At 40.1% G+C, this 13,563-nt stretch overlaps 1 protein-coding gene across 5 annotated transcripts in view; it reads right to left on the bottom strand.

Moving 5' to 3' along the window:
- The window catches only part of FAM184A (family with sequence similarity 184 member A), a 134,596-nt gene extending 121,266 nt beyond the window's left edge, over positions 1–13,330 (bottom strand). For 4 of the 5 annotated variants that reach the window (XR_001902191.3, XM_003898250.5, XM_009206200.3 and 1 more), the window contains exon 1: positions 12,724–13,330. Coding sequence is in view for 4 of the 5 variants with exons in the window: in XM_003898250.5 (XP_003898299.4) it covers positions 12,724–12,891 (168 nt within the window). In the remaining variant the exon portion in view is untranslated. The remainder of the gene's footprint in view (positions 1–12,723) is intronic. The other variant, XM_017958369.3, reaches the window with a different exon arrangement.
- Positions 13,331–13,563: the final 233 nt, after the last annotated feature.

Genomic DNA, 13,563 nt, shown 5'->3' with positions numbered 1-13,563 from the left:
ACAATAGCTTCCCATTTAATTTCCTTGATTCCCATCTGTCTCTGTCAAGGGTGATCTATTTAAGACATAGAAAAGCGGTAGTACATGAGAGCTAAGGCAGTTAAGAACCAGGAGAAAGTTCTTTTCACGAATAAATGACTCCAGTATCTTTGCAGACAAGTAAGTTAAGCTTGCTAGTTTCAGTAAAATAGCGGCTTATCCATCCTATGTGTACAGAGAAAGAAGAGAGGACACACTTTCCACAGCTGTGAACAATTCAGGCAGAGAACAACATCATACAGTGCAGCAATACTGAGTGATCAGACAAAATTGGACTACATGATTTTGTAGAGAGCCATGTTGCGGTAACAATTTAACACAAAGTGAGTGTCCTAAAGCAACACAAATGTACTAAACTTAGAATTCCTGAGGTCAGAAGTCTGAAAATAGTTTTACTGGGCCAAAATCTGAAGGCTTTTGGGGAGAACTTGTTTCCCTGCCTTTTCTAGCTTCCAGCGGCCACCTGTGTTCCTCGGCTCCCTCTTTCACTTAGAAGGATCCTTGTGATTACAGTTGCCCATCCAAACAGTCAAGGATAATCTCCCCATCTCAATATTCCTAACCTAACCACATATGCTAACGTGAGATAACATCTTCACAGGTTCTAGGATTAGAATGTGAACATCTTTGGGGGTGCGGTGCCACTGTGTGCTACAGTCCAGTTCCATAATTTTCTCTAGCAATGCTCCACAATCCAGAAGTAAGAATAGAGAGAGCAAATAGCAACAGTGACTCAGGATTGAAGGTTAAAGATACACATGGTCCTAAATAGAGCAATATTATAGTAATGAGCTTGGCTTCAGATCAAATTGTTTTTTATTCCAGGACAGTTATCTTTGCCAACTCCCTCATGATCACAGTAGTACTAGTAGTACTCTTAACTGGATTCCTTTTTCTCATAATTACTAGGGGGTTGAAACAAGAAGGTGTGGACAGATATGAATATACGCTACCATTAAAAACACTGAAAATGCACATTCTTCTAGGTCATTTAAGGAAGGCATATATCAAGATAGAAACCAGTAAGACTAACTGCCTAAGACATTCTATATTTGAATAGTTTTGTAAAAGTTTTCTGTATGCGGCATAAGATTAATTCAGAAACATCCAACCAAATGTGCTATAGCCTCGAACTGTATAAGATCTCAACTTATCCTTAGGTACCTAGACAAAGACTTTTAATAAAACCAACTCCTACAGTGACAATTTATGCTAGAAAAGAAGTAACTGCAAACATGTTTTAGGCAAATGATGATTATTAAAGATTTTATTTAAACTAAAATAAATTATTTTTTAAAGATTTTGCTCCATGCCCTGGAATCATTTACATATTTTTTTTCCTTTTTCTGACCTAGGGCAATGTGATAGATTTAATTTTAGATCTTGAAGATTACAATTAACATACAAGGAAAGAATTTTATCCCATGCTTATGATTGTAGGGTGGCCTGTAGGTGATTGCCAACTCACACAAAAGATTAGTATTTCAGCCTCCCCTATCCTTTCCACCCCTTTCATCTGAGGGTGTTTACCGAGATAATGAGTCAAAGTCACACTCACATGAGGGTGTTTAGGGTGGTAATAAGAGTCATAGTCACTTAGGCCCCTAACAATAGCTAATAAACAGCAGGAGCTAAGAAAACAGCAGATGCAAAGTTGTGCCTCCATTTTTAGATACAGTTGATCTTCTATACTCATAGACTCCATATTTGTAAATTATCTTACTTGCTAAAATTTATATGTAACCCCAAAATCTAACACTCGAGGTGTGTTAAATAACCTTTGTTCAGGCATGAGTTACAGTGATATTTGGCTGTGGGTTCACTGTTAACGCATCAACATATATTTTAAAAGGTGTTTCAAACAGAAACACACATAAAACAAGGTTATACATTGATCAGTTGGTGAAAATGTTGTGACCACAGGGTGTCAGGAACCTAGCTCTGTATTCTCCCTAGACCATGGAATACAACTACTACGAATAATGAGAACTGACTATATTTTATTTGCTGCTCAACCTCTACTTGACAGCTATGGTCCCTAACAATGTAGACTATATATCCATCAGAAAAGAAAATACAGCTGGGCACAGTGGCTTACACCTATAATCCCAGCTACTCAGAAAACTGAGGTGGAAGGATCACTTGACCCCAGGAGTGTAAGGTTGCAGCAAGCTGTGAGGACACCCCTGTACACCAGCCTGGACAACATAGCCAGACCCCATCTCTAAAAAATAAATAAATAAACAAACAAAATAAAGATCTATAAAAAACTACTTTATTGTTTTTGTTTTTTTGGTTTGAGATGAAGTTTCACCGTGCGCCCAAGCTGGAGTGCAGTGGCATAATCTCAGCTCACCACAACCTCTGCCTCCTGGGTTCAAGCGATTCTCCTGCCTCAGCCTCCAGAGTAGCTGGGATTACAGGCATGTGCCACCACACCCGGCTAATTTTTGTATTTTTAGTAGAGACAGGGTTTCACCATGTTGGCCAGGCTGGTCTCAAACTCCTGACTTCAACTGTGATCCACCCACCTCAGCCTCCCAAAGTGCCGGGATTACAGGTGTGAGCCACCGTGCCTGGCCTAAAAACCTACTTTATCATTAAAGAGTATGTCAGCAGAGGCTAAACCAAGTCAGGAGGGGATAGTGGGTGCAAACCGACTCCTCTCTCCTGCATCAATTATCTCCTTTAATCTTTACAATAATTCTATGAAGTAGGCTTTGTTACTCTCATTTTATAGATGAGGACAACACAGCCCTGAGTGGTTAAAATATGTATTAAAGTCAAACAATAGGAAGTGGTGAAGGTGAAATTCAAATAAGGGTATGCCTAACTTACTGAACCACACCTCTGACCCATATGATGGGCACTGCTGCCTGACTGGGCCGTTTGGCTCTGGGAACAATGTGGCCCTCCGGCTGCCCATGAGAAACCTAAACCTAACACAAACACATTAACTCCGGGGTTTCCAAGACTGAAATTTCCTTTTACCCGCTCTACCTCCCAGCCAAATATATTAGAGATTTGTAACCAGAATATGTCAACTGAGGCATCAAAACCTTATTAGAGAATTTAGAAGGCATCAGCATAGTTTCTTTAGCCAAGAAAAGCATGTATATAAGTTCTACCCAAAAAGAATGAATCCAAATAGAAAAAGTTGCCCATGATTACACATTTAAAATTTGTCAGAATTAGTGTACTGATAAATATGTTGTAACTAAAATATACGATTAATATATTCCAGATACATTTTCTCAAGTCAGTCGGAAAAAATAAGTAAAGTATTAGGTTGGCACAAAAGCAATTGAGGTTTTTGCCATTGAAAATAAAGGCCCAAGCCGCAGTTACTTTTGCACCAACCTAAATACATAGCCTGAAATGGAATAATAAATAGTATTAAATAATTAATAGTACCAAGCACAATGTCTTTCATATAGTAGGCATTCAACAAGTTTACCAAACACATAGACCTATATGTTCTACTTTGGTCATATCTAAGTATATTTTATTACTCTGAGTAGACCATTAAACACACACACACACACACCTTACTCCCAAAATTCACTAGGTGAAACATCTAAAAGTAGGCAAAAAATACTGTTTAGTATTTTGGTCATAAAATGTTTTCTGAAAGAAATGAGAATCTTTAAAACTGTGCTGAAGGAGCTGCAGGATGAAAAATGCAAATACCTGTGAACACACAGGCACACATTCGCCAGAATAAATAAAATCTGCTCAACCACCAAGGCCAATGTCTAGAATTTGTAAATATTCAAATGTGGCACTTCATTTTATAAGAAAGACATGAAAAGTAAAAGGGCAAGTAACAATTTATTCAAAAATTAAATATCAGCATTCATAGGTCTGGCCTAATAGGACTAGTATAAGTTTGGTCCAATTTCCTGTATATGCACTGATGATCCTAACAGTGATCTGGAGTTGATGAAGAACTCCAGTGTGATATATGAATGGTATGATGTAAATGTAAGTATACTATATTAGAAAGTGAAAAATTATTAACTGCTATGGAAACTTTCAGTTAACTGAAATAACTCATTCTCTAATAATTTAGCATAAATAGGAATTTATCCTATTCTTTTACTAAAATTATCAATTTTATTGATAATTTAAATATTAGTAATGTACTTTATAGATGAAATGTTTTACTTTCCAACTTCCTTAAACTTCAGTATAGAGATGGTACATGTAAATAAGGAAATACAGATTAGCAATTAAAAAATTATTAGAAGTACTATCTCCTTTACAATTAAATGAGGTAGCACACAGTAGCCAAGTCTAAAATATCCGAATTCCACATATGATTGTTGATCACTAAGTCTTTTGTTTTTCCATGTATTAGAGATCTTTTGATCACTTCAGCCTCCATTTACATCTCAAGATAATACTGTAAGATACGGGATAAAAAATTCATATATTCAACTTCACTATTTTTTATACATTCTCGTTGAAGTTTCTGTAGAAAAGAAAGATGTAATCCTTGGTGAAAGAAGGCTACAAATAACAGTTGTTCACTGATGTAATTTAGTTAAAAGTTAAGAATCACAGATTTTCTAAAATATTTGCTTTGGTCTTAAATGTTAAGCATACCAAAATACTACAACTGGCAATCTCCAACTTGCAAATATCATTGTTTCAAAAATTCATTTTTATATATTAATTGATTGGTAGTCAAAGAATATTTTCCAATATTTTGAAGGACCATTAAGTCTCTAGGTCAATCTAAAGAGTCCCCTATGGTTTAGACCACACTTGACATATAAAATATAAACCTAATAGTTTGATATGATTCTCCCATATCAAACTACCATTTATAACATCAGTTTTATTTTTTTTTTTTTTAAAGTAGAGACGGGATCTCAATGTTGCTGTTTTTATTTATCTATTTATCTAATCCTGAATTCAGTTAGTAATTGTCTCCCATAGGTGTCTATCTCCAAAAAAGGACATGGCACACTGACTCCGACATTTACTTAATGTCCTTTACAACCTAAAGTGGCCTGCAGGATAGAAACTTCCTGTGGTGAATAAAAAGAATGGCATTACGAACTCCTGTCGTTCACATCCTTTCCATTTCATGGCATAATATTCAAATTTATTTGAATGCTTATAAAGATTTTCTTAAAAAGAAAAAACTCATAAGATCAATTGAAAGCGCAAAATAAAAGTATTTTATCAATACTCCCCTGGCCCCATTACCTCCTATTTTCTTCCACAAACCAACTAGCTTTATAGACCCAGGTTATTCTCCATTCTCATCTCACATTGAAGAGATACAAAATTTTCAAAAATATCACAATTTTAAAAGTTAAAGTATAGGGAGCTTATCAATTAAAATGAAGAAATTACTCCAGTCACATATTCCTGCTGAATCTTTATCTTTCATAACACTTTTTAAGACTGGTGATTAGAGGCTACCAAAGGATTTTCATAAACAAACAAAACAGATAGTGAAGTCGATAAAAACTGGAAAACTTGCAATTTACTGCATTTAGGAATGGGGTCTAAGCAACAATCTAATCAAGAATGAAAGCAGTCAAAAGAAAGACATCTAAAATAACCACAGTAGTAATTTTCACACCAAGTATGGCAGTCTCTAAGTTAATGTTATTTTAAATACGTTTGTTTGGAATGACTAAATCTGTTAATAAAAACGTGAAAATATTATGACATTAAGCTGGCAGCACATACAAAAAACCTGCTACAAAGTGACCAAGTCATAGTATACAAAACATACAACCTATAAACCCAGAAAGTTCTACAGAAAGTATACAGAGGAGAGGCAGGCTGGTTTCACCCTTATCAAAAATCTGTGATTCAAATGGTAAGTAAAACATGGTTCCAACATGGAAAAACTACAACTCTGTGGTCTCTCATTGAATCAGTAATATTAGAAAGAAGATAGACACAGGGAAAAGAGGCCTGTTAGTGTGGCCACCGCCCCCCCCCAGACCAATCTAGAGACCTGAATGTGAGTTCAGGTTGAGTAATCTTCAAATGACACTGGGCCCTCACCTTCCATACCTATAAAATGAGAGAACGAGAGGGTCAGCTTGGTCACAGTCTAAACCTTTAATCTTTTTTTTTTTGAGACAGAGTCTTGCTCTGTCACCCAGGCTTCAGTGCAGTGGTATGATCTCAACTGCAATCTCTACCTCCTGAGCTCAAGCAATTCTCGTGCCTCGGCCTCCCAAGTAGCTGGGATTACAAGCACCCACCACCACACCAGCTAATTTTTTGTATTTGTTGTAAAGACGGGATTTCACCATGTTGGCCAGGCTGGTTTCGAACTCATGGCCTCAAGTGATCTGCCTGCCTTGGCCTCCCAAAGTGCTGGGATTGTAGGCGTGAGCAAGGGCGCCTGACCTAAACCTTTAACCTTTAACTCTAAATCTTTAACTCTAAAGGAAGTCCCTTTATAAGTTTGTGACCAATTAATTAATAGGATACTATGCTTTTGTGCCCATTAGTAAAATGCAAGAAATTAATCCAAACCACTCAACTGTGACTAAAAGATTACATCCAAGCCACTGCATAATAGCATGGCAAAGCTGCAATGTAACAAAGAAAAAGAGATGCTGCATTTGGCATGTACTAGTGCTAAGGTGAAACTCAGCCAATTGCTATGTTTTATGAGGCCACTTACCACTCTTGTTCAAAGACTCAAGTCATAAGCAACACAGAATTATTATGAAAGAGTATCTAAGTAATTCAAACAAACCAATTAGTGAAAAATCATTTATTTCATGAAGAGACAATAGTATTATTTGAAAAATTCATTGGTTTTGGTGTTATATAAACACATTTTGGTTTTGGATATAATAAAAGCAGAGTTAGTATAAAATGACTAATCACAAAGCTTTTTTATATTTGCTAAGAAACTAGTATATTAATTACCTACACTTTGAAATGACAAATATTTATAAGGTAGACAAAGAACTTTATATTTTTATTTTTTACATCAAAAATATATTAAGAAATAAAATAGCTTTTTGAAGCAGTTTAAAGGGCAGTCAATAAACATTTACATATTTAGGAATAATTTAACTCAGTTGAAATGATCTATCATTAACCCAGAAGAGTAGCAGATACAATTCCTAAAAAATACTACCTTTTGGCCGGGCGTGGTGGCTCAAGCCTGTAATCCCAGCACTTTGGGAGGCCGAGACGGGCGGATCACAAGGTCAGGAGATCGAGACCATCTTGGCTAACATGGTGAAACCACGTCTCTACTAAAAATACAAAAAACTAGCCGGGCGAGGTGGCGGGCGCCTGTAGTCCCAGCTACTCGGGAGGCTGAGGCAGGAGAATGGCGTGAACCTGGGAGGCAGAGCTTGCAGTAAGCTGAGATCTGGCCACTGTACTCCAGCCTGGGCGACAGAGCAAGACTTCGTCTCAAAAAAAAAAAAAAAAATACTGCCTTTCTCTATTGTATAACAAAATTACTTGCTGTATCATTAAGACCACTATCTTCTTCAGTAAATACTTATTAAGCTTTGGTACTATGTGCAAACCATTCATATTAAGGTTACATGAAATAAAAGATACAGTCCCTAGAGCTGAGAATTTTACAGTCAAATTACGAAAACAAAGTATATTTATAAACACAATAAACAGTATTTGCAAGTTTGCATTATTAAGCATCAAGTAAGAAGTACCAACAATCAATGCTAATGCACAGCAAGGAAAGCCCAACAAGGGTAGTTGGTCAGGACAGTTTTAGTAGCAGAGCCATAAGCTGGGTATTAAATAAGAGGACTTGATGCTAAGCACAGAAAACACAAAAGAAGCTACTTCCTGCTGTTTGGGAACTTACACTGTACCATATATTAGTTATGTCTATACTAGTAAGTGATAAATAGACTCTATCAAAAGTGCAATCAACTAAAGAGGCATTTGATAAGCAGCTAACACAACAAGGTATTAAAAGGGAAGTTTCTGCTGAGAACCAAAGACAACAGAAATGACATTCCAAAGCAGCTGCCAGAACATTCTCGAAAATGAGAAGAAGCAGTCTAAAGAAAAGAGTGCTAAGGTGTGTTACTGTCTACCCCCACCACCAGCGAAGTGGCGCTTCAAGGAGATTACAGAATAGGTTTCAGAGATTTCCCTGGGGAGAGCTGTGGTAACAGGGGCCTGTGTCTTCAAGGGGGAAGGGTGGAAGATGCTTGTCCCACATCTAAAGCCTAGGGAAAAAGGCTTTGCGCGGATGACTTGAAGAACTTGACATGTGTCTCAAGCAGTTTGAAGAACATGCTGACCTGGTACCTGATTAATCCCTGGAAAATCTAAAGGATGAGAAGCTGCATGAAGAGGCATGTGAGAACGAGAGAGAGGGCTGAACTGGGACCACCAGCAGAGTTTGTGCAAAGAATGTGTGCTCCCTATGTGGCCTCTACAGGAGAGTGAGCAACCTGGGGTAGGATCACACGAGTCCATGCAAGAGGGGCATCTAGAGTTTGCACAGACCTCTGCACAGTGAAGGTAAAGGTACTGCTAGCTCTAAGAGGCTGAGGAAGGAGGAAGCAACCAACCAGAACGAAGGGAATTCTCACTGTCAAGGAATTCACGTGAAAATCTAGAGCCACTGAGGTGGGAGGTAGAGGATTCTCCAGTGAAAGAACAAGGTTTAAACATTCTGCAACGGCTACAAAAGCACTGAAACTAAATCGCCAGCTAGCTTCTTCACTAATCAAGTAAAAGTTTGCTGCTCCTCTGTCCTCTTTTTGCTTCTTCCTTGTCCAACTTTGGAAAGGTCAGAAACCAGAACTGGCAAGACAAAGCAGGAAGAGTAGGAAAACCAGGTAAGAAGTAAAAAAGGCAATGATACCCCCTTCCCCAGTTACTGGCTTCCTCCTTGCAAGAGACAGAAAAAGAGACCAGTTAAGGGAGAAGCCTCATCTTTATTTCAGGCTTGGTCTGCAGTTTTTACTTGTTGGTACTGGGCATTTTAATTTTAATAATCAAATTGAGACCTTTGTGACTTTGTTACTGAAGGATGATTTGTATTATCTAAGAGCAACCAGAAAAATTAAGTTAATCCATGGCAGAGGATGAACCAGTCTCAAAGAGTAAACTGAAAGAGACAAAAAGAGAAAAAAATTTGAAGTGACAAAAAAAAAAAGCTTTTATAATTACATCCCACAAGGCCTGCTGTTCAACCTAATATCCTGAAAAGTCAACACAGTGGAGAGCACAGAAGTATACAAATGTGGTCTTATAAAACATAACTGAACCCATCCAGCTTCACTGCCTATCCTGAGATAGTTCAGCCATTAACATTTGCAGAAACTTGCCATAATGTAGCTCAAGAATCTAATATTAATTCTTAAAACTTGACATGAGTGACCCAAATATGCTAGGCTTCCTTTAAAAGGCAGAGACTGTGTCTTGCTCCCAGCTGTATCTGTAACATTCCCCAAAGTCTCCCTTATATTAAAGGTGCTTAAAGAACTGCTGTTCTCCTTACCGTGAGAAGGTTGCTATGTTAGGCTCTTAGGAAACAGGATCTGAACAAATATGCATACAGCAAAGACTGCTTTTTAGTTAAAAATATATTGAGCTTCGCTCTGGGCAAAATTATAATATATATTACTTTCATGCTTATCCTTTCATAGCGAGCCAAATCTTTGAAACATGCACACTGTATTTTCAGTACTATACTACCACAATACAGAATAAATGTGAAATCTTTAAACTTTGATATTCGAAGGAGAAAAAAATACTACTATATACATATTTTTAAAAAGTTTAGCAGAAAACTCTCAAAATAAGTGCACTATCATACAACGCTGTTAAATGCAGAATGGTTTATTTTAAAAGGAGAGAAGCATTTTAAAAAATATCCATATTTTATTAATACTCATATTAGTATATATCTTTTCAGTGAGTGACAGCCTGAATGAAGAGCCTACTATGTGCCGCTACAATTCTGTAAAACAGGTATTATCATCCCTATTTTAAAGATTAGGAAACTGAGGCACAGTGTTTAATGGCTTGCTCAAGGTCACAATAGTAGTAAGTGGTGGAGTGAGAATTTTAACTCAGTGTGTCAGGTTCCCACACTGCTCTTAAGTGTGCTGCTGCTATAATGCTGAAGAGTTGAGTTCTACTGACTTCTTTCCAAAAGAAATAAAATCCAATTTTAATGGTTACGTTTATAGTGTACAATTATGAAATATAAGCCATTGTCAAGCTCCAACCATAGTGGGAACGCACCTCTGCTAATATGAATAAACTCTTCATGAGTAAAAATTCTATATGGCAGATAGTAGTAAAGTTCGTAACAGTCCCTCTCTATGTTTATATACATTCATGATGTCATGCTTATGGTACAGTATTTACAATAAGTGTATATGACTGTAAAATTTGACAACTTTCAAAATGGCACATAAAGAAAGCAAGTCTTATTATATGTCTGTAGAAATAGAAAGATGTTGGCTGCAACAGAGTCCTATTATCAGACTGTTTCATTCTCAGGCCTTATCTTAGTAAATCAAGGCAGGATAATCCCTAGATATATCAGGATATGTTAATACTTCTTATTGGAATGATTCTGTCCCAACTACCTTGCCCCATCCTGGGAAAATCTGGTAATATCTGGAGGCATGTTTACTGTCATGACTGGGGATGGGTGTGGGAGGGTAGCTACTGGTACCCACTGAGTACTGCCAGGGATGCTGCTAAACATCCTGTAACGCACAGGATATCCCACAACCAACAAGGCATTATCCAGTCCAAAATGTCAATAATGTGACAATATCCAGTCCAAAATGTGACACTGAGAAAGCTAGTATGAAGGATTAAATGTCTGAAGTACTTAGCAGAGGGTGTGGAGAGTGTTTAGAGACTGTAACTACAAACACAAAACCACAGAGTCCAAGTAACACTCAGTAAAGATCAGATGAGGCATTCAAGTGGTGTGAGAGCACTGGCCTGAGAGCACCCTCTTGTCTCATTAGATATGAGGTGGGTAATGTAATGGGAGAAAATACCAGCTTCCAATCAATACACCTACCTTTACCGGTGGTGCTGACTTATTTTTTTCTGATAAAGAACAGGAAACTGAAAAAGTGTTAAGTAGAAAGAAAAAAAATGTACTGAAGATCAACAGTTTTTATTAAACAGTACAGTCCCACAACCAATTTACTGAGTTTTCCTATTACTTACAGTAGGGCTCTAGAGGGTTACATCTAAAATGAGAACAGTGGATGTTATGGACACATCATAAGAGAAAATCAGAATAAATATTCATGTGCTTCATTCAGGACATCAGTATTCGGAAGATCAAACACTGCTGCAGGAAGCCTGGCTTTTAGACTCCAAATACGTAAATGTTCTGATGATACACTACTATCATTCCTTCTTAGATCTTCCTTTCTCTGAATGCAATACTCTGACAAAAAAGGAAACAAAACACCGCACAAACAACTTCTGAGTCAGTGCTGAGATAAAACAAAAGACGAAAAAGAAAACTTCACAAGACGTTGGCTGAGTTTAACTGTTACCTACCTGTAACTTTTCTTTTGCTCTTCCATTTGTGCTCTCATTTTGTAGTCCTTTTATGTTATCTTTTCTATCCTCAGTCACATTTCTTTACTAAAATCTTTTTATTCTCTTTTCATCCTTTTTTCACTCCCATTTCCTTCCTTTCCTCTCTTCGGAATCTCATGTCTTACTTCACTCTCTCAAAAGTGCCAACCAGCAATGGGATTATATGAGAACTCTAGAGTTGAGTCAGACTCAGAGGCTATCTAGCAGTAACCCCCACGATGCCCATCTCTCTTCAGCATACGAACTCTCCTAACAAGCTGTTAGGAGACAGCTTAAACACATTAAGGTACACCACATTTCTTAACTTTCAGACACCATAAATCACTTCTTACTGATAGGTATTGCTAGATTGCTGGTGAGATCTAAGCAGAGCAATATAACTGATAGGAATTGCTCTTGCTTCACAAATACCAATTCCTTCTCATTATCGACATTTATTAAATTAGAAAAAAGTCCCCTGATTTAGTTACAGTCCTAACTACACGTGGCTGAATTTGACGGCTATCTGCTCCTTGAAAATTATCCTTCGATAGACAAACATTGAACTAGATGCAGACACAGTGTGATTCATCTAATAAGCCTTGTTTGACATTTTGTCAGCATAAGGAATGACTCATTAAATGCCCCAAATCGGCACTCAAGGTATGTTTTACCCTTCTACATTCCTCTGAAAGTTGAGTCTCCCCTTAACTAACCAGTAAGATACTGTTTAATTCCGAGTCATATTACGTAAATACGGTACTGTACTTCAACTGGTACTGTAGTGTGATGCCTCGTGGAGCCCTGGCAGATGCATGGGAGCAACAGTAAAGTGATTTAGTATTGTGGAGTAAAGGAACTAAATCCTAATTTGTTCTGTGCTGGCTTAGCCTTAAAGGGCAAGCAGGTGCAAGTCCCTTACACCCACCGTGCCGTCATGCAGTCTAGTTTAAATTCATGTTGCCAGCGTTACACCAAAGTTTGCAGGGTTTTGGAGGTGTCTCCGGCTGTTGCTTCGGCGGAGGAGTCGCGTTCCCCTCGCTGCGGGCGCAAGACGTGCTGCCTCCCAGGCAGGCAGGTGAGTCTGGCGCGGCCGCACAGGGTCGCCACCCGCCCCGCCGCTGCGCCCCTTACCTTGGTGAGCTGGGCGATTTTCTTGCTCATTTTCAGGTGCATCTCCTGGCTGTAGTCCATGCTGTGCCCAGCCAGCTGCGCGGCGGCCGGCGAGGGCGCGAATTTGGCCACCCCGGCCGCCGAGCCGCCGTAATAGTGCTGCTGCCAGCTCATGCCCGGGGTCGCCATCTTCCCGACAGACCCCGGCCGGGGCACCTGTCCCCGCGCGCAGAGGCAGGCCCGCGGAGCAACGACGCCCGCGAGGCAAGAGTCGCGGCGGCCACTTCCCGACCCGACACCCGGCGCCCCCCAGACTCGGTCGCAGGCGCCGTCCCGTCCGCGACCCCCGGGTCACCCCTGGAAGGGACGGGGCGGTCCCGCCGGCCCGATGCCGCGGGGACAACGGCGCGGAGCAGATGCCCGGGGTTGGGCGGCGGCGGCCAGGGGCCGGGTCTGCTCTCGCTGGCTCCTCAGCCCGCGCCCGGCGGAGGCGTCGAGGACAGAGTGGCTCCCCGAGTCCCACTCGCAGCCCGCACCGAGGACTCGGCGAGGCTGCGGAGGGAGGAGGAGACGGGGCGGGCTGCGGCGGGGGTAGGCGGGGACATGGAGGAGGACGCGGGACCCGCCGTTACCAGGGCGCGCGCGGGGACGGCGACGTCATTTCCCCGTAGCCAAGCCCCGCCCCGCCCCGCGCAGCCGCCGCCACCGCCAGTCCCGCAGTCCTGCGGCCAGTGCGGGCGCCTGGCGAGGTCGCGCCGGGACCGCGCCTCCAGTGCTTCCAGCATGTGGCGGGGACCCGACAGCACAGCCCTGGCGGCGATCCCCGTGTGGCGAGCATGAGGCCTGACGTAAAAAGAAAAA

The sequence above is a fragment of the Papio anubis genome, chromosome 6 (genome assembly GCF_008728515.1).
Source record: "Papio anubis isolate 15944 chromosome 6, Panubis1.0, whole genome shotgun sequence".
NCBI lineage: Eukaryota > Metazoa > Chordata > Mammalia > Primates > Cercopithecidae > Papio > Papio anubis.
The sequence above is the reverse complement of the archived record's forward strand: the minus strand, read 5'-3'. Positions and strand labels throughout refer to the sequence as shown.